This window comes from Dromaius novaehollandiae, chromosome 1 (genome assembly GCF_036370855.1).
Source record: "Dromaius novaehollandiae isolate bDroNov1 chromosome 1, bDroNov1.hap1, whole genome shotgun sequence".
Lineage (NCBI taxonomy): Eukaryota > Metazoa > Chordata > Aves > Casuariiformes > Dromaiidae > Dromaius > Dromaius novaehollandiae.
In genome coordinates, this window is record NC_088098.1 from 94,182,054 (window position 1) to 94,206,657 (window position 24,604).

The following is a 24,604-nucleotide window of genomic DNA, read 5'->3' on the forward strand; positions in this document are numbered from 1 at the left end:
ATTGCAAGAGCACAGGGCATATTTCATAATACATGCAGAAGTATGCAAACGTTTTGTCTTTCATACATCATTTCTGCCGTTCACCTCTATAAAGAGGGGGTCAGGTACTTTCCATGTGGATACTTCTTTGTTTCAGAATAAGGAGCAGGAGGAGGGGGGGAAAAAGGACAAATAAAAATCTGCATAAGACCTGATAAATCCTGCTGTGACCACTTACCATGTCCCTACTCCTGTCTGTCCACACTCCTCTGCTGGAGGTTAGCATCCCCACAGGAATGAAGCAGGACACATGGCTATATCACAGGGCCTTCCATTCATACAGTAACACATTACAGTAAAACCACTCATGAAAGGAGATTTGTGCTAGTACGAATCTTGTTCTGCTGACTCTGCTGTGGAGTCACAAAGTGACAAAGGCATATATTTGCTCTGTGAAAGTGAGCTAGAGAATCCAAGCATTTGCTGGACTCCATGATGCTTTCTTTGCTGGAGAATGCCCTGCATATGTTCATCATAGAGTATTGGAAATGTCTAATGCCCAGATTTTACCATGAAAAATAATCTCACTTTTGTGTCCTGAACTTGGATAAAGAGCATGTATAGGAGCAATGAGTGTAGTAAAACATTTTGGTTCTAGCACTTTAACAATATTTTTGAGCACAGAATAAATATTATCATGTGAGAACATAGAGATTTTTCTTAGCAAGGTGCAGAGCACCACAACATTTTAATCACTTCTGTGTAGATAGCTGAAATGGAAGAGCAGAAGTGACCGTAGCAATTTCCAGACCTTTCACACCTCAAGTGGGATGTCTGGAGAGCTTGCTGAAAAAAAAAAGAAACTTTCACAAGAAAGTGTCTTGCATTCACTGCTGATAATATGCCTGTTATTTCTTTGAGGTCTTGCACGTTATCTGCTACTGACAAGTCTGCCATGCAGCAAAGACAGAATGATGTTCCTTTTACAGAAATATGAGCAGCAGCTGGGACTATGATTTTACCTACTTAATTGTTTGCAGGGAGCAAATTGTTTTGATTCTTAGAGTCCTTAATTTGATTGTTAAAATGACAAAGTGGATGGCTTCAGCCGTGCTTTCCCATACTTCAGATATAATTCCTATTACCTAAAGGGCCCCAATTCTCTCTTTGTGAGCTTAAGCCTCTCTTAAGCCTCTTCATTTCTGTAGATTTCATAGTGCCCTGTCTGCTACTTTCTTTCTTTGCTCTTGAATTTATCCAGAATTTTCTGAATCACCAAAGGACAAATTCTGACTCTTTTTGCACACATGTGAGTGTGTGTGTGTGTGTGTGTGAGAGAGAGTGAGAGAGAGAAAGAACAAGTGCACACCCATCTTTACAGTTTGAGAGCTAGAAAGATTGGAATAAAGCTGAGCTTAAGGTCCTCTAGTTTAGTCCTTTTTCTTGCACTGTGGCTGGGTGGAAAAGCAGGACACAGCTGCCGTTCAACAACTAAAAGTAAAAGGTAAAGTGTACTAAAACTTAAAGCGTGAGCGTTCGCCATACATACATACAGCTTTGATTTCTTCATTTTGTTGAGGGAAGTAATCAACACTGGAGTTTCTTTTCTAAGTCAGTAAAGCATTTTATCAGTTTTAAATTAATATCAAGAATGATGGAAGTCAGAGACTGGCTATGCTTTTTCCTTCCTAAGCGCTGTTGTTCCTTTCTTTTCTCTTCTGTGCTACTGTGAATGTTTCAAAAGCCACAGATGCAGCACCTCTTAAAGAGATTATGCGACTTAGGCAGTCTTGTAAAGCTTTCCAGAAGTTTGAGTTATGACAGGGATTTGGACTCAAGGAAGAGAAGAGTCACTGTGGCTGAGCAGTGGCCTCCCTCTTAGGCAGGGAGCAGTGGTGTGGGCTTCATATTGCAACTGCACTGGTTCCAGCCTGCAGTTAGAGGCAAGAGGAATTCTGCTTCGCCTCAGCTGCAGGTGCTCTCTAATGCCAGCCCGACTGGATTTGGCCTCTAAGCCTGTCCTCTTGTGTTTTCATTAGTCTTTCTCATACTCCTCTTCAGCTTATTTTTGTGGGTAACAACAAAAGTATTACTGAGTGGCATCTCTTTTTGCATGCCCAGTCCCCTTGTAAAGCACTTTGCGTCTTGACAGTTGGAAGAACTGTGTGCAGTGGGGTAAAGAGCATGTACTAGGATTGCAGCAGCTTTTGGAAGCTGAATTTACTCTCTTGCAATTAAACTGCCTGCTTTAGAGTTGAAGGAACATAGCCTTCGGCTCCTATTGATTTTTAAAGCTTTTAAAGATTAGTGTATACTGTGTATCCAGTGGCAGGCTGTCCCTACCAATTTGCCACCATTCCTGCCTCTCTGTGCAGACCGTTTTGCAGTCGGGGAGAAGCATACTGAATGGTTTGGGGTGAGCAAATAACCTGCTCAGGAGACCTCACAGCCACCGGTCTGGAATAGGCAGATAATAAGGGCAAAGCCTGGTTCAAGGATCAGAGAGCAGAGAGACATGGCAGGGAGAAGGGCAGATGGGCCCCATGGGATTGTGCATTGGGAGGCAGATGCAATGGGAGACGAAGGGGTGACCGATTCAGGCTCAGTGATCTGTAAGAGAGGAGGAAGAGAAGGCCCTGCCCATCTTGCCTCCTGTCTAACTGTTGTTCATAAACTGCATTCAGTGATACCTGAGAAATTCTGGTTATGCCAGCAACATTTCCTGTATCTCAAAAGAAGTAGGTGCCATAGCAACTGCACCTGTGGCAAAATTGCATGCTGGAGAGAGTGTGGTCTTAAAAATAAGCAGCTTGCTTTTCCCCCAGAAATAATGCTTCTCGTTATGGCTGTCCACCCCTGCCATTTCTAGCAGGCAGAAGGTAAGCTGAACTATGGCAGCCGGAGAGGAAGCAAGCCTGTCGGGCTGCCAGCGTGAGAAGGTGAACTGACTGAGGAGGAGGCATGGGGAAGAATTTATGTGGGTCAAAGCAGCAAAGCATGTTATGCAGCACAGATTTGATTTTTGTTCCACAAATTTTCAGTATCGAGCATCTAAAAATAACCCTTTTTGTCATTTCCTATGCACTGTTGAGGTTTTGAACTCGATTGTCTAATTACCATGAATATAATCTGCTCATTACACATGTACAATTATGTGAAGTTTCACTTATATGCTTGAGCTTATACAAAGCTTTAATCTTTATTTCTGCAGAAACATTTGACTGAATTTGTGATTTGAATTTTGCTTTCCAGCCCTTTTCCCCAGTATTTCTTTTTCCTGTAGAGTCCATCTCATACCTAATTCTTAGAAGGAAAAATCTGCTAATTTTTCTTTGCTGGAAGACTGACTGTTTTAACCATAGCTAAGCCAGGAAGCTTTTCAGCAAGCTTACTTGCTATCAGAAGGCCGGATCTAATCTCTAGTTTACACTAGTTAATTCTAGCACAGAGTCCTTTCTTGGAAACTGCCTTTGATTACAGTAGGCCGTTTATAGGGTTCCTATCCACGACAAAGCAGTGGAAAATCACTGTTGCTTTTATCTCTGGGCTTGCTGACCCACTCTTAACTGGCATAAAGAAACATCTGTTGCTAGGCAGCCGGCCTGGCAACGTAGCAACCCCAGTACCTGCAGTGGGAACATGACGCAGTGGTCCAAGGCACGTGATACATAATGCAAACGACTGCACTGTAAGTATCTGCCAGGGTGCAGAGAAACCCTAGGGGCCAGATAAAGGGTGCTGGGGGAGCTATGTGAAGTTAAACTTCAGCTGTCAAGAGCACTTGTGATTCATGGGCTTGAGGGTTGGTATTGTTGGCCCTGAAAGAACATGTCTCTCATGTGCCTCTTAAAGAAGCAAAGTAATAGCTGCTCTGTCAGTCTGGTGTCAGCATAACTTCTTCCTGGAGGATCAGAGATGGGAAACCAGCTGGGAAGGCCTTTGAAGGCAGTGTAGCCTGGTGCTCAGGGCTAGGTAATTTTAGCTCATTCTCTAGCGACTCCTCCTGGTGGAGATGAAGCACTTCACCGGCTGGCTGTGGTGGCTGCAAAGTTAGCAGCAGTGAAGTGGTTGTATTATTTTAACTCTGAAAAGAGTTTGGGAGAGCAGTCCAGTTCCTCTTTGTAGGGATGTGAAAGGATGAAAAACAACTTGATGCTATTCCGTGCAGACTCACTCTGAATAGGAGTGGGCCAGAAAGAGAAGCAACATGATTTGCCCTCTAAAGAATCAGCCACACTTTTCAATATCTTTAAGCCTCCCTCTTCCCTTCTCTTGGGGCCAATTTTCAGCCAAGGAGGATAGTAACTAGCAAGTACAACTCTTCAGTTATGTTGGCTTGTAGCGTGTATTATTCAATAACTGGAGAGTTTCAGTGTGGTTCTGCTTTCCGTATCCCACTTGCTGCTTGTGCTTAGAGTTTCTGATCATTTAGATACGGAGTCACAGTCACAATCATTTAGGCTTCCTCTTTTTATATTCCCCTCATGTTATTAGATCTGGAGGTAGTAGCAGTAGTGCTCAGAAACGGAAGTGCACCAAAATGGGTGAACTTCAGCTTAATGCCGTGAGGACAGCTATGACTTGACTGTTTTGCCTGCAGAAATAGGGCCTTGTAGATCACTGTGGGTGGGATTAGTTTTAATGTATTTATGTGTAACAGTTTAGTCATGTTAACAGAATTAGAATTTGGTATTTCTTGACTTTCCCAGTTTAAAATTTCTTCGATGTGGCTTTTACTTAATTCCTTTGAAAAATGAGCAGCAAAAAATGATGACAGTAGCGATGATCAGGCTGTAAAGACTGAGGTCAAAAGGGTTTTATATTTCACATTTTGATATGTTTAGGCTAGTACACAAAGCTTGAGAGATGAAGTCCTGCCCTTCTCTTCCCTACTCCCAAACTGAGACACGAGTTCTCTTAAGGTCATTGGGAGCTTGGCCAAAACCAAATTTGGGTCTAGAATTGTTCCATGAACTTTAAAGGTAAATCTGCTGGTTAAGAAGTCACTAGATCTAATATAAACTGGTAGGCCCTATGGTCTTGAGGACCACTAAGTGTGTGTTACTGGCTACCAAGACAGACTTGTTATCCTAATATGCATTAAGTCTGAGATTTTGTTGTAATATTACTTGGTGGTAAATTGAACCATTGTCCCTTTTATGTAAAAATTACAGTGGGGTCTTACACATTATTCTTCAACTAAAATTTCAGTCTCAGAGAAAATGAAAGAATCAGGACTTGATTCTTTCCAAGTAGGAAAGATATTCTGTGGAAATAGGACTTCAGACCTGTTCTGAACAGATGTTCAGTCTTAGAGAGCTATCATCAGCTCTTCTATTTTAATATTAAGTTGATACTTACTGAACTGCTTTAGACAGTCATAGAGCTTTATCGTGATCTACACAGTGCTGTGTGACAGGTAACCTAAGTATCATATTTCCTTATTTGCATGAAGACTTAATCAGAAGAATTTTAATTTAGAGGATAGGTCTTTGCTCCAAAGACAAATCTAACTTTGACAGAATGAATCTAAAGGACAGCAGTTCAATCTAAAGCATCTACAGAAATAGGGTTTACTTATGTAGGTTCCCGAATGAAGTTGCTTTAAAAGAGAGAATGGGGAGTGAATGACTAAAATACAACGTTGTAGTAGAGTGTACATCTCCCTCAAGCAACTGAAGAGCTGTTCTTGGCATGCAGCAGACTTGTTGCTCATTGAATGAGAAAAGACAGCATTATGAAAATGTCTAACTCCCCTCTATATAGTTACATATATGTAGTTCGGAAAGGAAGTAAGCTGGAAAAGAAAATGAGGATGTGATAAGAATGGTGCACATCTGTCATCGTTATCAGGACTAGGTCTTTATCAAAAATAATTTGAATTCATTAGATACTATTTTTGAAAATTGTAAACAAACTCTGGAAATTGATTTTTTTTCACTCTGGAGTTTTAAATAGACCTAAGTTTGAGTAACTCTCATTTTTTTTCCCCAGACACATTACAGGTAGTTGAACAAGCTTTTTAGAAAGTTGTTTTCTCACACTAGAGAGAAAAAAATTGGGCGTGCAATTTTCTCACAAATAATCTGAAAGTATATTTTCTGTCTGTGATATATATGCATACTAGAAAGGTGAAGTTCAGATATGTTGTGGATTTACCTCATTCTAGGCAAAACTTGTGTCTTTCCAGTCTGTAAGGTTGAGTGCGTATTAGGGTGATCTGTGATAGCCTTGATATACTAAACAATTAGAAATCTGAAAGAATCTATTTGAAGATAGCATCTGAAAGTGAACAAAAGTAGAATGAACATGAATCTTTGCAGGTTCTTTAAAGAAGTACAGTGGATCATTAAGACGTGACCTTTGGATATTCCCACATGCAATATGGCATCTTGCTGCTGCAGTTATGTGAAAGCTGTCTAGTAAAGCCCAGGCTTTCAGCTGCAGGCATCTTTTGCAGATGGCTTTGTGCAGACCCAAGTTTTATTCAAGTTTTATTTATGTAAAATTAAATGCACTTTGCTTCTTATATGTTCCTTGAATGTATTATGTATAAAACATTGAAGTGTTTTGAAGTCATTTTGTGGTGTTTGGTGAAGGTGGGTTTTTGCTTTTTAGAGAAGCGAGAAAAAATTCATTTAAGAAAAGAAGCTATTTTGCCAGTTCAGAATTGAGCAAAAGAAAATTTTAGCCTCCATGAGAACAGTAGTCCATCTACTTTCAGTCTGTTTTTTACTGTCTTTGCTGCAATTGTAATGATGGATACTCCATGCTTGAGGTGATTATCTTTTAAGTGAAGCCTGGGATGTTTCTTGGTTACTTCCTGCATTAAGTCTTAGCAGCTCGACATTGTCTTCCCAGCTTTGAGTTTTAGTTGCTGTTCGGAAGGTGACATTGTTTTTTCCAAGTATGAAATAGGTGCTTTGCATCTGAATTAATTAAATTAGAGTGGAAGGTAAACTGTATCTTGAAATCTTTTCTGACAGAAAGGAAGGAAGAGAAGGAGGTGTACTTCAGAGAAAGTTTTTTCAGAGAAAGAACAGATCAAATGGCACAGCCGATCCTTGCTGCAGCTCATAAGTATCCCCCTTACCAGTGGTAACTGTTCCGTAGGCTTAATGTTATATAGTAAATCCTTGTGGTGTTCTTGGTGATGAACAGCATCTCTATGCAGGGAAGACGATTTTAGCATATTTTTTTAAAAAAAGACATTAGGAATGAGTGCTTATACTGCACTCTGGGATTCTCATTCTTAAGGGGTTACAGAAAAGTTAATATTGGAGCTATTTTTAACAGTTTCTAAGAGTGGTCTGGGGAATTTCAGGCTAATGAAACTTCTTTCATACCAAGAAAACTGAGAAGGCAAGAGTCTATAATTTCATTTAAACCACTTAGATGATGATGAGATGATGAACATTTACCAGCATGGCTTCTGTGAAGGGAGAATTTGTAAGCATACTTTTCATTAAGGTGGGTAAAACAGAAACGGTTAGTGTAATCCACTTGGACATAATACCTTCATCAAAATAGCTTGCAGAAGGTGTTAGGAATCCAAGGCTTTCCTTTAGCAAAGTAATTCGTACGCTTAGATCCATGCAGTGTAAGCATCTGCTTAGCTTTAAGTGTCTTCCTGAACATTAGACTGGACATGAGCATGTCAACTAAAAGGGCTTTACAAGTGAAGTCTTTGGCACCCATCCATGGCCAGTTCTTGTTAATATTTGCATTTGTGACTGGGATGGAAGAGAACACAGCATACTTGGCAGCATTCGTAGATAGTACTAAGCCACAAGAGTTTTGGAGGATGTGATCAGAATTCAGAAGACTCCTGATAAACTGGAGAAATGGAGCAATGTGAAGAAGATGACACTGAATATAAACAACTGCATCGCACTGCCACAAAGGAGGGAAAATAAATGTACAAATATAAACCAGAGAAGAACTGGCAGGGTGTCAATGAAAAGTCCATAGAAAAATGTTTGGAATAATGATGGATAATAAGGACAAACTGAGTCTTCCATATTGGTTAGATTTTGTTTATTTTTTTTTTGCAGTAGCTAGTTCTTCTCAGCACTGGTGAGACCCCAACTTGTGCAATGTGCCCAGTTTTTGGGCACTATGTTTTAAAAATAATGTAATCAATTAAGAGCAAAAATGGTCAAGTGAGAGCAAAAAGAGTTTTTCAAACAGTCTTCCCTGCATAGAGATGTTGTTCGTCACCAAGACCACCACAAGGATTTACTATATAACATTAAGCCTGCAGAACAGTTACCACTGGTAAGGGGGATATTTATGAGCTGTAGCAAGGATTGGCTGTGCCATTTGATCTGTTTTTTTTCTCTGAAGTACACCTCCTTCTCTTCCTTCCTGTCTCAAACTGTCAGTAAAGACTTAGAGAATGTGACCTTGGTGAAAAGTTAAAGGGTTTGGTTTTTTTAGCCTGAGAAGGAGAAGACAGGGATATACACCTTTCCATATGTAAAGAAATAATCATCAGTCTTTCTCTGTGCCCATATTTACTAATTTAGATGAAAGAAATTTTAAGTTACGTATTAGGGAAAACTTACATCAGTGGCCTGATATCTGGGGATGTAGTGGAGTCTTTGTTACCAGAAGTTCTTGAGAACATTTTAGAAAAATAAAATAAATAAATAAATAAAACCAGACACGGTTAGACTGCAGCCATAGTCTAACTTCACTGTATCTTGGAGGAAAGCATAAATGAGCTGATATCTTTAAGTCTGTCTTCTAATTTTCTTTTTTAAATATAAGCCTAAGGGGAAAGTCAAGGTATTTGATCGAAAAGGCACCAAGACACAGATGTAGGAGTATGTAGTATTTTGCCAAAGCAAAAATGAATGATAGAGTTTTCAGTCTATTTACTATTGATCCAGGACAGTGAATTGGCAAATCTTCCTCAGGAGGTGAAATTTAAAATTAGTAAAGGCTAGAGTAGATTATAGGGGATCTCCTGAGTATTTTAATCTCTAGAGTTAAATTAATTGACAGTACAGTAGTAGATGAAAATTATTGTTGATAATTGTGGGCTAATGTATGCTATAATGAATAATTTTAACCACTGCCTCTCTATAACTGTAAACATACATGGAAACTCCCTAGACAATGAATGTCCCATGCACAGTGTCGAGTAGTGGTAAAAAATAACAAGGAAATATTAAGAAGCATGTGAATGGTTTGGATGACAATACTGAATGCTATGATATAAACCAGCAGTATAGCCTCAACCAAAATACCATGTTTAGTTCTGTTCCACACTTCTCAAGAAATAACCAAAAATAAGTGAAAAACAGTAGAACAGCCATAGAAATGTCTTGCTAGCCAGAGTGAACCATATTCTTTTGAAGTGAAATAAATTTGAGTAGATGTGATAAAGGGGTGCAAAATCATGAACAGCTGAAAAGAAAGAAGTAAAAAGAAAAACAAACTGGATGTTTCCTTTTCAGCTTTCTCTTAACACAGAAACAATGTTGCATTCATTGGAAATGAAAGCCAGAAGCCTCAGCCTTTCTCTTTTTAGGTAAACATACGAACATCAGGTTGAGTGCAGCATAACTATTGCAGGGGTATTGATCTTTTCAGAGGTATTGACCTTTCTTAAATTTTCCACCTTCCCCAAGTTTCTTTCTCAAGTGTCAGGCACTGCACAGCCAACGTGCTGGGTGCTTTGACAGTCGCCTGTCTGGGATCTTTGACTTTCTGAATTTGAATTTCTGAATAGGTTCTTGCATCTGAATTTTAGGTGTGAGTCTTCCCCCTCCATTTTCATGCAAGAACTCTCAGAATAGCTTTTTTTAATACAGGTTTTCATTGTTTTGTGTCTTGATGTCCTCTCTGGCATTCACAAATGCAGTCTTACCTTGTTTGTATTGGTTCAAAACATTGCATCTAGGATTAAGGCTTTGAGCCTTTCACCTGCTGTTTAAATCTTCCTACTAGTTTCCTTTCTTTTTCACACCAAACACTCAGCTATTTCAGTTTCAAGGATCCCTAAGATTTACTGTTGCTGTGCATGATTTTTCTTGTGCTATCAAAATTCTGACTTCCATTATCCAGTCAAGAAGTGGTGACATCTTTTATCTTCACCCTTTTAGTATTTTCAAATAAATACCGTTTGTAAAGGTTTTTGCCAGTGCTGCCTGTGTGTGTTGGTTGTGCTCTCCATACGTATCTGTAATGCTGCCCTTTAAACCTTTTTGTGTCCAGTCTTAAGGCTCTTCTTTAACACAATGTCTAGAAAGAAATCGGGAGTGATCGAAAATCTTGGATACTATCACTATAACCAATGTGCCCTCATCATTTCCTTGCACCTTCCTCTTTATCTCTTGTCTGTATCCACTTGACTTTTCTTTATCCCTCACTGTTTGCCTGCGTAGCTTTTGAGCTTCCCTTCTCTTCTGTGTTTGCAGAGTGTGTGTCACTCAGGAGACCCTCTGTGACTCACGCCTTGGTGCTCTAGAATACACATGCAGGAATGACAGGGAATCTTTTTCATACAACACACAGTGAGGCTGGGAGATTAATACCAGCAAATTATCATTGGGGCCAAGGTTTAGAAAGTCTAGAAATTAGTATTTTTCTTGAATAATAAGAATGCTTAAAGTTGCATAATTTCTGAGTAGAAGGAGCAAAAGAGAAGAGATAGAAAAACCTTTTTCTTCAGGGGATAGGTTGACCAACTGGTAGGAAGAAATGCACTTTTTGAGAAAGATCAGCTTCCTCTTGCACAGTGTTTTACACTGTTGTCTGAAGCAAAGATCTAATCAGAAGTTCAACTGAAATACGGTGCAGGGAGATTCGGCTACGAGCCTCACTTTTCCTCCTTCCAAAACTTTGTTCTGACTCCAGTCTGACCGTGATTCTCTTGGGTTTTTTGTTTTTCTTCCACTCTCAAATACATGCAGAGCTTCTTCATGCAATTTCATTATCATGAAGCATTTAAAAGTTTTGGTTTCATTGTAGCATGAAGCAAAGACACATTTCAAAATACCAAAACTAGACATGAAGTGAAATTGTTATTTATAGTTAGTACTACTTTAAGCAACTGGTACTGGCTACTTCTGGAAATATGTTCCGGGATTAGACAGATCACTGATCAGATCAATTATGGCAGTTTGTATATTCCTGTGAAAAAACTGTTATTGCTCCAGAGCATTTTTTTTTTAATTATTGGAAGGGTATTAACTAAATGACATATAGAGGTTGGAGATGAGGAAATTAGTTCTTGACTTGCTTTGAAGATGGTCTCCTGTCTCACCTAATATATATTTAACAGTGGAATGGTTAAGTTGGGAAACAGGCCAAGAATGTAGTATCACTCGTTGTAGGGCTTGTGGTTACTAGTGTACCGGCACTGGCAGATCCCATTAGCACAACTATTACATCCTGTTAATCTAGCTGTTAACCAAACCATTAGAATAAGAGTGACTTTCATAAACTGTGCTTTTTATTCCAATCCATGATTTTTCAAATAGCTGAAACATTTTTCAAAGTCTGAAGTCCTCCCTGCTATTTGCTGCTCCTTAATGAAATACAATTTTCAGATATTACGTGTTGTAAGGAAACAAATTGTTCAAGATCCCTGTAACTGATGAGATCTGGGTGCCTTAACTTTTTATCTGATTAAAAGGTGTTGGAAGATTATCTGTCCAGTATTAGATGTCTAGTAACCTAATGCTGTCTAGGAGACCTAAAGCTCTATCCCCCCTCAGCCCCTCACCCTTTTCTTTATCATGAAGGTTATTTGCTATGCATATTTGTTAGGATTAGTATTAAATTCCCCCAGTTGCATTTAGTAATGCTTGTGATTCTTTTGTACATTGTGACTGAAAATTCATCCCGACTAGTGCCTAATCTGCAGCTTTGATTTGGCTTCTTACTGTAATCACATTTTAAAGATGCACTGGCCCTGTTTGGAGGTCCTTAAAAGGTTCTTTTTTGCCTACAGATCTGGATTTTAAAGTTGACAACAAATTATTGTAAGCTGCTGAAATGACACTTTATCTAATTAGTTCTTCTTTTACTCGGCATTATCAGCCCCCAAAGGAGAACACGCGTCCCAGTTCAGTCATACAATTGGCTGAAAGCCTGAAACAAATTGCAGGCTGAGCCTTTAGCTTTGGCTCTTCTGTTGCTTGGGGATTGACTCTGTGGGTTTGTTCCTATTTTGATCCAGGTAGAATTTGAAAGGGAAGCATTCCTAGGAAAAGCACCTGTGTGCGTTATCTAAACTGGGGAAAACAGCAGCCAAGTCTCTGGGATTGTAGATCTGAACTGGCACTGGCAGCTCAACCCTCCTGTGCCTCAGTTCCCACGTCTGGGAAGTGGAATTAATATCTCACTTTGCAAACACAAATGAACCCTCACACCTCTTCCTCAAAGCACTTTGAATGTTTTTGGCAAGACATCTGTCTGTGTAGTGTTGACAATTACTCCTTTGGTTAAGCCTTTTGAATGCTGCAGTCCTGGGCAATCTTTCTAGAATAACAAGGTGTTGTGTTGTTCTGATGAATGAAAATGAAGTCAGGAAGTGCAATGTAGAGGAAAATCTTGATAGGTTTATCACAGTTAATTATTAAAAGAACCTTGTATTAAAAGGCCTTTATGCAAAAATGTTCCTACCCTGTTTGATTTCCATCATTAAAGGAGCCTGTCTCCTCTCTACAGAGGTGAAGAATCTTGCTAACTTTAGTAGGAAAGCAACCCAGAAAGATGAATATTTGTTTCTCCCTTTGCTTCTGTAAAATGTGGATTTTGCTTACAACTCTTAAATTTGCTGAAGATTAAAAATTCTGTAAAAAGCAGATCTGTATTTACTCTAGAACCTGATACCCGATGAATATTTTAATTACAGCACTTGCCAGCTGTGAATGCCTGCTTGAGTTGGCCACTCTTTGTTGGTTAAGTGTAAAATAGAGATCTGTAGCTGCCAGGAAAAAGCAGCTCTTTTATTCAAGGTAGCCTTGTCCATGCAAGCGGTGACTGCCATTTGTCTGCTACCGTCCTTTCTTCCTTCTTTGTTGGCTTCTTGTGAAGCAGTGGCTGTTGACTGGAGTGACGGATCTAAAGATCGAGAATGAGGAAATGCCTATGGTCTGACACAGATTTATTTTTTTATTTTTATTTGTTTTTCCCTGGATGATGCCCAGCCAGTCTTTTAATCCCTTTATAAGTTAGCCATTCATATCTGAAGTTGAGATAGTAGCGTTTCACAGCCTCTCTGGAACCTATGCGTTGAAGTGTCTGAGTTGCTGAGCGTTTCCAGCAGTGTGGACAAAAAGAAACAAGAAGTCCAGTTTTTCCTTTTGACTTGGTCATACATTTCCCAGGCAAACCTGTCCAACTCCATTCATTTTGCTGCTGTTCTCACCTCCCCCCTCCCCACTCCCATAAAAAGGGGAAATATATTTACCCAGTTTTACAGCAGAGTTGTAAGGAAATTTTTATCAGTGCTGCTAAGGAATGCTGTGTCAGTATTCTGAAACAACAGGGACTGTACCTACCTCCACTTATTTCTACATTATGTTAGCCCAGAATGCTGCCTGGGCTGGGTGCGTAGCAAAATCTCTGGCTTTCCCTTTAGCAGTCGGAAGATTTTTGAAACAAGCACGCACTGATTTGTATGGGGAAGGTTTTTGCATATAAGCCTTAATGTGAAAATATTGTAGGGCATACTTTAGGAGCAGCTTCGATCATTTTCATCTGTAAAAATAATTTTAGAAAGCCTTCCAACTCATCCCTCTTATTTACTCAGAGCGTCCGCTGACCTTTTAATGCAATACGAAGCTCAATAATCCTATGCTACAAATATCAGCAGGCTCTGTACAGTTCAGGTCTTGAGCATGCTAGAACATGGATATCGGCTTTGGTTTATTCTCATCCATTAAACTTATGTAGTGCTAAAAACCTAATTCAATATAAAGACTGGTTAATAAAAGCATTTAATGACCAGGCCTCAAATTCTGTCCTGCTGTTGTTATTCATTGCGCAGTATTCTTCTGTGGTTAACTGTTTGCTCTGAATAAATGGCTAGAAATCTGTCGTTGCTCACAAGTTGTTCTGGAGAACAGGCATTTATACGCTATAAAAAACAATGATTCTACGAAGTGCTCTCACATGGAATATTGTATGCTTGGTTATGTGATCTTTCAAATGGCCTGATCTCCTAAGCAGAGACAAATCTAAAATACAGGTTCTGTGGAAAATCAGTGGCTCTTGTTCTCCTGAGTTCAGCTTTTTTTTACAATTTCATTGAGTCTTGGTGGATGCATCCAGGATAGTATATGCAAAGTAATGTGATCAGCAATATTTGTGAGGTATAACCCAAGAAGCAGTAGGTTATATTGTACTAATGTGTTTTTCCCATAGAAAAGATGAAGCTTTTGCTGTTTTATTGACCTCATATATTATCAGCCTGTGTTTTTGTAATTTAAATTAGGACCCCACTCTGAGCACTGTATGAGGACAGCAAAATAGGTAGCCTGTGCCCTGAACTGATTACAGTTTAAGCAGAAATATTTTTGAATATCTCCAAGGATGGAGATTCCACAACCTCTAGTATCTTCTAGTGGAACTTTACTTAAAAATATAAATCTTGACCTTGAAGCTAGTGGGTGTTTTGCAGTTGTTCTTAGAAAAGCAAAGACTTCACCAGTTACATTTTTTCTTAGGGATTAATGAATCATGTCATTTTAATAGCTGAAAGGCTGGTTGATTTCAAACAACCTCACTTTAGATAGAAAGTCGGGTATGTGAACTCAGTTCAGCTTTCTGTGTCCTCTAATGGCATTATACAAACACTGTCTTTTATGTGAAAACAAATAATGTATTGACACAAATACTTTCCAACTGTAAATTTCTTTTTTTTTATTGAATACTGTTTTTGTGTGTTCCTTCAGGGCTCACTGGAAAGATTATAAAAGCCATCATCAGCGAAGGATTTCAGATCTCAGCTTTACAGATGGTAAGTGTCCTTTTGTGCGTGTTTCTCTGATAAACAAAAGTTGGAGAAGTGCAATGTGTACTTCACAGCAATGCACAGGTTTCTTCTTGTGATACAGAGCTCTTGTGCAAACTGTGTAGCAGTGCTTCAGGATCAGCACTGTCCTTGTGATACTTGTATTTCATCATTTGGTTGGTTGGCTGATCTGTTTCTTCTTGCTATGTGAACTTGAAGCATAACCCTTTACCTCTCTGTACCTCAGTTTCCCTGTATTTAGACCGGGGATGATGATACTGGTTTCCTCTGGAGTAGTTATGTCTTTATAAAATGTACTAGTTAAGGTTAGAGAATTGATTGTTAATATTCTCCCTTGACTTTTTTACTACATATTTAGGGAATGGTTTTCAAAGATACTTAAAGGATTTTAATACCCTGGTCCCCATAGAAATTAAAGGAAAACACAAACATTGTTCCTGAGAGTAGCCCTGTAAATCCTGGCCTTTGTATTTTGTGAAAATCTTGAGGGCAGAAATCCCTCTCTTTAATCAAAGTAACCATAAATGAAAAATAGCCCCTAGTATGCCCTGTAGTATCCCTCTAGTATGCAAGAAACAGATCCTCTTCTTTGTCTTAGTGGCTATCAGCCAACATGACAGAGAAAATATAGTGTTTATTTCTATTAAAGGTGGAAGAAGAGAGTGCATGCTATTTTGCCTGTGGCCTCAGCAGCTAAATTGTTGACAGACTTCATATTGCAGCTGTAAAGCCATTCTTTTACCTAGCAAAACTGAAAGGAGTATACTGCATGCTTGCAGGCTAAGAAGGGGTGTCTGTTTTTTTATTTAAGGCAGATTGACTAACATTTTGGTTTTCTTAGTTCAACATGGAGCGTGCAAACGTGGAAGAGTTCTATGAGATTTACAAAGGTGTTGTTGCTGAATATCTGGTAGGTATAAGGTTGAGAAAAATTCGTTTAAAAAATAACGCATGATTAAATGAGGAAGTGGTCACATCTTTCCATTTGGGGGATTGTGATAGGATTTCATTTAGGAACCTGTTTCTGACCAATTCTAGCTTGTTATGAAACAAATTAACTCATTTTGAAACTTGCACTAAACTGGTGTAAGAAAGGAGGTTCTTTTGTGAGAATTGTTGAGCCACACAATTTCTAAAATACAACAGACTGGAAAAAAGCCATTAGCTAAGTTATTTTATTTTGGTAGAGCTATGACAATATCTCACATGTATATCTCTGTTCAATTTGATACTGTGATAGTGGTTTTGATCAGCATATATATTTATTATTTTGTTTATGAAACAGGCAGTTATTTGTGAATGTTTTACTCATTTTTTTTCTGTAGTTCTTAAGTTTATTGATCTGACTTTTGTGGATCTTCAGAAAATTTGAGAAGAATTTAAGGTATACCGTAATCCCAATGGGCATCTAAGACTCTGTATATTATTAAGCCACAGAGTACTTAGCATAAAACTTCCTGATGGCAGATGGAACAATAGGAATACAAGAAGAGGAGTTTGTATTTCTATATCAACTTCTTTTAGAGCTTTTCAGTTCATTTTGCAAGTAGGAATGAATTTAGCTTCAGTACCATGCTATGTACTATGCAAGTTATCTTTAATTTATAAATAGTTAAATTATTAAAATTTCTCTGGACAGTTACTAATATTACTCCAGATGGTTACTAATATTACTCTGACAGTGTGGCATTTTTTTTCTTTTTTTTTTCCCCTTTTATGATTATTGAGTCTAACTTATTTCAGCAGATTTTGTAGGTTCCTCTTTAAATAGGTCAGGAGTACTGGTAGTTCTCTATTAGATTGGGGCATACTCATAAAGTCTCTTCTGCTTAACAAACTTTGTGCATGACCAGAGGAAGATAAGGAACCCTCAAATAAGTGGCAAAATTAAGTTAAATAATTTTATTGGAGAATTACTCAGAAAGGAAAGTGACGCATGACAAGTCAATAAAGGAGATATGTTTTAGATGAGATTTGAAGAAAAGTGAGAATTTGGGGCTCCGTCCTACAAGCCATGTGTGCCAGAAGCACTCAGTTGAAATGAACGGGATACCTACATGGACTCAGGAGATCTTAGAGACAGAAAAATGTGGGAAAGCCAGTCATGCTGGTAAAGGAATCAGACTCGGGAACTGCAGTAGATGCTGTCAGTGAAGGCCAAATAGCAAAAAGTATGTTGAGAGAAAGGGTATTGAAGAAGAAAATAGGGCTTCTCATATCTGTGACTCAGAACAATCTTATTTGGATTTTATTTATCATTCCAAAATAACTCAAGGCAGAAGATACTTATCATTCCGAAATCCCAAGTGTCTTTTCAAAAACTGTACTCTCATTTCCTCCAGGTACCCCTTGTCGGTCAAATAAGGCCTTGCCATGTTGTATATAAAGCAGTTCTGTGTGAAAAGAGAAAGCTGAACAGTTGTTCAAAATTTCAGCTTACTGGTATCTACTCTTATCCATAGGTCCTGCACAGGGCTTTGCAATACCGTTCGTTGTTTTTTGTTCTCTTTTGCTCTGTGTTTGCTGCTGTAGCCAGACTAGAAAATGGAGGAAAAGGAGGGAGATTATTTTGGGTCAGCTTAGAATCTATTTTGTTAATCAAAAAAATTGGAACTTGATCCAGCTCTAGGAATGGTTTTGGTTGACCGCAAGCTGTGTTATTGGCGAATAAACTATCTGCTGAAGAAAATTTAATTTAGCCATAACTGGGAGTCTTACCAAAGAGACAAACAGTGACTGCTTTATAAATTGTGCTCTGGACACGATGAGGCTGCGTAGGCTAGATCAAGTTTGTCTCAGATAATACCACCTGCCTCTGTGCTGTAGTCGGTGGCAGCTTGTCTTCAGTTCCCAGCTTCATGATGTAATGAGGACGTCTGGAGGACTCGGCCCCTGTTGTGTGCTGCTGCTGGTGGGATGTCAATGCTGATTCAGAAACAACAGAAGAGGGGGGATCAAGGAAATCCCCAACTTGCAGGGAGGAGGTCAGTTGATTCGAATAAAGTTAAAAGCCTGTTTTTTCCTAACTTTCCTGTTAGCAGTTTTTTAGATGAATGAATTCAATGAAACCATACAGATTAGTGGCCTTTTGGCAATTTATCGCTTGTTAACAGGAACAGGTGTTGTGCCATTTGACCTGTTATTAAGAGTCTGATGGTGATAAGACAGTTTATGGAAATAAAATGTTTTTTCTTTCATTGTAGAGCATGAAGCTGGTCTGTACTCTTTTTTGCATTCTCTCAGGAATATTTCTACCTACATTTCTTAGGAACAGGTTGATAATAGAGGTGTTTCGCTAAAATTCTGTCCCATTTACTTCAGAGTGGTGAGATTAAGCGTGTGCTCTTAGCATGGAATTCATTATGAGGATACAAGTCTCTGGAGCAATGTTGCTTGAGTTGGAGTCTTTGTGCTTTTAGTTTCTGTCATAATTGATAAGTGGCAGAGGGAGACTTAATCCTTCTTTTCCTACTGCTCTTTGCCTGTTCTGTACGCTCTTGTTCTGTGCCATAGCTGATCCTTAACCTGCCCATGACTGATGGGCATGACTGCAGTACCTTGCTTGTCCTTCCCTGTCCTCCCTTATTTCCTGCATATGTTTTCTCCTTTCCCCTTTCCCCATCGGTTTCGGTGCTTTAATTATCTTCATTTGTTTAAAACATGTCTGCCCAAATCTCTAGGCAAGTATCCACTTACAAGAGCCGGTTTTAAAAAAAAGGAGGTCAGACTAGAACATCAAAATAGATTCTTTCTGCTTGTGAAATCTATACCTCCAATTAACAAACTCCAGATTGGCACTAATGCCCAGAGTTAATTTTAGCTTACGCAAGCTAAGACTTATCTTCACTGCACACTCAGAACTCACTACGGCACCTTGCTCTCCAGGAGACTCTGGGGAAACAGATGATTTCAGTGTGATTCCAGGGGGCTGCGATTCTGGTGATGGTAGACCAAAAGGATAGGATATTACCAAATCAAGGATCCTTTCCCTAAAAGGTCAGGCTGCAGTCCCCTTTCAGTTTAAACTCCTGGTACTGTTAACCTGCAAGTTTCAGCTTCTGTAGTAATACATGAGGAAAAGGCTGTGAGAACCAAAAGCCTGAGAGACTTTTTAATAGTCTAAAGCCATCAACTGGGTACATATTTGGAAAGAAATACAAGGCTATGTACTATGCTTCCTTTAAGAAACACTGTTAAGTACACTGCTGCCTGTGGAACTAGCTGAACGTGGTGTGATTTCCTCCCCCCCACCCCATTTTTTTCCCCAGAAAAGTGTGTTGCATTGATTCGGTCTAGAGTTTGACAAACTATGGGATAGCACTGTGAAGTGCTAGTCAAGATCAGTAAGGATGTAACCGCAAAAGAATTTAAAGCGTGGATGCTGTTGCATGTTAGTCATATACCTGTGAAGCTGAATATCTAATCTACCTCAATCTCCACCTTGTAAATCAAGTCGTAAAATGAAAAACACTTCTTCTGTTATGAATGTTGACGATAACATTTTGTTTCATGCCTTTGCTTTCCTAAATGCACCAAAATTTCTTAATTTTGCTTGTCCTGTAAATTTGGGTCTAGTTTTGAGAAGGAGTACAACCCTTGATTGTATCCTAAAAAGCTCAGATTTCTTTTCATCTTTTTTCTCTTCTAGGAGATGGTTACAGAGTTGTGCTCAGGCCCTTGCATAGCAATGGAGATTATACAGCCTGAGCCTCCAAAAGTGTTCAGAGACTTCTGCGGGCCTTCTGACCCTGTAAGTACTTGCTTGAGGGATAAGGAACACTTAAAAAATTGGTGTGCTGCCTGTGTGGATTAAAATATCGCAGTATGGCGTGGCTGCCATATGTTCGTAGCTTTTCTTTGAAACATCTAAGCATTGTGTTATTGTGGAGAGCAGATGCTAAACTCAGTGGACCAATTTGCAAATCCTGTAGCAACTCCACTGAACTTACCTAAACCAGATGATGAAATATTGTGATGATATTTATGTGAAAGGAAAGCTATCTAGGCAAAAATCTCTGTTAGAGATTCATGAATACTGTAACACATGGCTTCAGAGCCCTGGTACAAATAGTGATTGTTTGAACATGCCAGTGTAAATCAAATGTTAGTCCACTGCAGTCAGTGGCATTCTCCTAGGATGAAACTGTAAAAGCAGAATGAGTTCCCGTGTCTTTTTGTAGGAAGCAAACAAAAAACCCTGTAAAAGTTCTTGTAATTGCTTGCCATGCTAATGCTTCTAGCTTTTCTTTTTCATTTCTTGGGGTGAATAATTAGGTGTGCATGATACTCTATGCAATGTGGAGTCAAGCATAAGTGCTTTCTCAAAGAATGTGTAGTTTTGATTAAACAATGAAGGCAAATATACCACACAGGAGCCATGATGCAGGCAATGAGGTCAGGTTCTGTATATTTTATGTTGTGAATAAAATTCCTAATATAAATTTCACACAGATTTATATTTGAAGGAGAGAACAAGTTGTTCAGGATATATTGTTCTTCAGATCCACGCTTCCTAATATAGAAACCACAAGTTAAAGGTGTTATCCAGACTTCTTCCCCTCTCCAGTTTAGCCACATTCGGTGTTTCAAATGTCTCTCTGCTGGCTTAGCATCTTATAAACAGAGCATAACTTGTTTATTTGACTTAGGTTTAACTGTAGGCTGACCATATCTATCAGTAGTAATGTACACAGTATAGTGGTCTGAGATTTGTTTCAAATTCCATGTTTAAGTGTTCTGGTCTTTAAAACTTTCAAAGATGCAGTTGTTTTGTTTGTGCTTACAATATCCTTCTCATGTTTCTGTTTGTTTAAGCCTACAGCTGATATGTTAATAACAGAATATCATCACAAACATCACATCTGCTTTAAGTTATTAAAGACAAGGATACCTATCCAAGGGGAAGTTCTCTATTTTCCCTTTTCCCGGCAACATGTTTACAATGGAAAGAATTGTTGATTATTTGGGGAACTGAGGCATGTGTAAACTGATGGCTTCTCTAGGTAGCACAAGAACACAGCAGAGGAGGGAAATAAATTCCTGCCTGCTAAATTTCTTGCTAGTGACCTATCCATACTGTTTGTGTTTTCCTTTTAATTGTTAACTGTATGATCTGTGGAGTGAAAATGAGTACCCTCCTGCTTTCAGTGGAAGCAGATGTCTTGAGTTTTGGACACTGATTTTATAGCACTTGCAGTAATGGTATCTTTGGTAGACAGGCAGCTGTGTTACATACTGCTATCAACTGTTCTCTCTAAGAATTGCAAAAAAATTCATTCTTTGGGCATACAAAATGTGTGTACATTGAATAAGAAATGCTTTCAAGAGTGAAATTTATCAGTCTCTTCAGATAGTGTTTGTAGCTTGTCCTTGAGGAAGAAGTGGCTAAGGTATCTCAGCGGTCTTTTATTATTTTCAACCAGTATAGTCCGAGAAGGTCCCGCCTAAATATTGTGGTTACAGTATCTGTCTCAAATAGGACTTGCAGAAACTGTAACAGCAGTTTCATTATCTAGCAAGGTTATATGGAGAGCATTAGCTATCCACCGACTGGTATTCTAGTGACTAAAGTAAACGCATCACCCAAATAGTGTACTATCTTTGAGAGATCTGGATCTGTCTGTAATTTTTTAAATCTGTTTATATACACTAGATCCTGATGTGAGTACACTCTGTTTACAAATGAAGGTGAAGACCAATTTCGTAGCTATAGTATGATGGAGTCTCCTTGCCTTCTGTTTAATAGTGCCCTATTCTGCAAGTAGTGCCAGTGAAGTCACTGTGATTATTCTCAAAACAAGGTGCTGTTTAAAGTGAGTAAAGGTGCTGGAATTTGACTTGCATAATGAATGTCATCCAGTCATGTGTGCTATTGATTACATCTCAGATATATAGCAAATGTAATAATTATTCTGTGGCAAGTCGGATGTCTAAATCAGTCTCTCTGCTCTTGATTTTGTGGAGAGACAGTTGGGGCATGCTTCAATAAAAGGCATCCAAAGAGAGGTGATAAAAGTTTCCCACATCAAAGCGAGATGTCATTTGGAGACAGGTTTGCTTATGTCCAATCCTTGGTGTTTAGGGCTGAATAAAAAATGAGTATAAATGGTTAGTTTATTAAAGTTTAATTCTCAAAATGGAACATATCTAACTGTACAATACTTAAAATGAAATGGGATTTAGTGCTGTTTTCTATAATTGGATAATATTTTGTTAGTACTGTGAAGCTCTCTGCCAAAAGGAAAGCCCTTCATTATAAAACAGTTTATAAATACTTCATTAAAGCATCTCATGTTTTAATTTAGATTACTGACTTCTTTAAGATTTTTGACCAAAAACCTGTTTTGAGCCTCTTTGTAGCTGCATATCAAATCTGGAAAATGAACAGTGGCATAAAGATGCTTGTCCATAAGGACCTGCACGAGACCTGCTCACTTTCAAAATCACTGTCTCTGACGTGATTAAAAGGGTTGCCATGCTGGCCCTGTGCTCATGGAGCACTTGCCCCTTGTGGGTAGCCTACAGGCAAGGAGCAGAGCTGCTCTGCAGACCTTGCTGCTTCTTGCATTCTCTTCGTATGCTGGCATGTTTCTAGTGAGTGGCCGCCTGAGTGGTTGCACTCTTGGTGAACTGTCACCATCCATAATTATACTTGGCTTAAGCTCCTGGAGTGCAGCCAGTTTGTTTCTAACTTTGGTGGTCTCATCTGAGGCCTTTCTCTACTCTTTCATATCAGCTATGATGCTTGTTTTTTTGTCCTCTGACTGCAGGCCTCTAGCTTAGCCTTTCCCCGCAGTCACACCCCAGACTAGTCATGTAACTTACTCTTGACAGAGCCTAGCCTGATGGTCATTTCTTTGCACCTTTCTTTCTTTCTGTCCTGGAAGGCCTCTGTAGGTATTTTTGCTTTACCTGTTGTTGGGGCTGGTGGGCAACCCAGTAAAAGGCCAGCAGGCCATTCGGATGCCCATCTTGAAAGCAGTGTTTCTTTACAGTGTTTATATAGGCTGTTAAAATAGATCTCTGAATTCTACGTGTAGTCATCTCAACAAGACTCTAGATTTTTTCAAGGAAAGGAAGCACCTACAAGCCTCCACTAAGCCCCCAAAGCTATGAGGTTTGAGATACTGGGCTCCTGTGAACAGCTGAGGACTTTTATGTAAATATTTGCATTTTCAGTAGGAATGGGATTTCTGAAATGCCTGAGTTCCACTGATTTTCCATGGTGTAACTGAATCATTTAAACTCTTTTTCAAAATGTACTATTAAATCTTGTTATGCAGATTGTTAAATTACTGCTTTAATGCTATATGCAATTATTTTACTTTGTTTCTACTGGTACAGTTCTGAAGTTTAGAGAATATTTTGGAGGCAGGTTAGGATACCCTTTAACTTTTGTCCCCTTGCCAGTAGTCTCAGTGTAGTCACAGGGTTGTGCTGCTGTAATGCTTTCCTGGGTTTTATTTACATTAGCTGTTTTGCACCATGTCACTGAAATATCACTTAAGATGAATTAACCTTTCTTGTCTCAGGCTTCATAAATTGGGAATTCATCATGAAGAAGAGCAAAGTGTTTGCAGAACATCTGCTTCCTCAATTTGCAAGTTGCTGTTGAGCAGCAATGATAACAAAGCTGTTTATCTGTCCAAATGTTTTTGTTGGGGCCATTTGTCTTTCACTTTTTTGTTCCTTGATACTCTCTGCCTAATTGCCAACACCCAAAATAACTTCAAAGACCTGATGTTGTCCCCTAAATCAGCTGGGACTGGCAGAATTAGGGAGATGTAAGTCTGGAGGTGCTTGAGTCTTCTGTGGTCAGCAAAAGCACGAGAGCTGGGAGAGAGAAGGCAGAGCTGTGACAGAGCAGTGACAGGAGCTAGGTAAGCCTTTGCTCCTGGCTAGTGTGAGCAGTCCAACCGCTCAGTCCTTCATGTGTCTTTCAGCTTCTGGAGCCTTAGCAGAGTTCTGCCAAAGGCTTGGCTTTTTCCCATCTAGACACACTTTTCAGAACAAACTGGGGTCTTTTCGCAACAGCTGGCATCTACGCTTCAGCTGCACATCTGCCTGGTTTTAGATCTGCAGCTTCTCAGAGTTGCCTGATGCTTGGCATACACAGTCTTGACAGTCTGGACCTTCTGATCAACAGCTTCAGCTTTGCAGAAGCTGTTGATATGTGTGAACACGCAGGCATGCAGAGATAGCCTTTCTGTACCTTTCCTTTTGCTTAATAGAGAAGCACGAAAGAGTTCAGGCCTTTTGCATAATAATAAACACTTTCAACCCTCCCCACTCGTTTTTTGGGTGTATGAAATCAGTTTGTGTTCAAACGGGCAGCTCCGTGGTTTCTCTTTTCCCACCTGGACTAGGCCTACAGTAAAGTGGGCCCTAGAATGGGACTCATTGCTTCCCTTCTGCTAGCTAGAGCCTCTGCTCAAGGAGAAATTATTGAGGGTCCTCTCCTCCATGATTGTTTAGCACATAGTAACTTCCACTGCTCCAAACATGTTTCCATTACAGACAAACTGGAGTGAGCTGACTTGCCCAGGTGATGAATGTTTTTTCTAAATGCTAATAAGCCAAAAGCAGCTGTGTATGGCACTGTCGGCAATGAATCACTTCTTAATTGAAGAA

At 39.3% G+C, this 24,604-nt stretch overlaps 1 protein-coding gene across 5 annotated transcripts in view; it reads left to right on the forward strand.

The window, feature by feature from the left end:
- Positions 1 to 24,604, forward strand: part of NME7 (NME/NM23 family member 7) — a 96,644-nt gene that overhangs the window by 38,460 nt on the left and 33,580 nt on the right. For all 5 annotated transcript variants that reach the window (XM_064520736.1, XM_064520720.1, XM_064520734.1 and 2 more), the window contains 3 exons: positions 14,895 to 14,959; positions 15,816 to 15,884; positions 19,623 to 19,724. In XM_064520736.1, the coding sequence (XP_064376806.1) occupies positions 14,895 to 14,959; positions 15,816 to 15,884; positions 19,623 to 19,724 (236 nt within the window). The remainder of the gene's footprint in view (positions 1 to 14,894; positions 14,960 to 15,815; positions 15,885 to 19,622; positions 19,725 to 24,604) is intronic.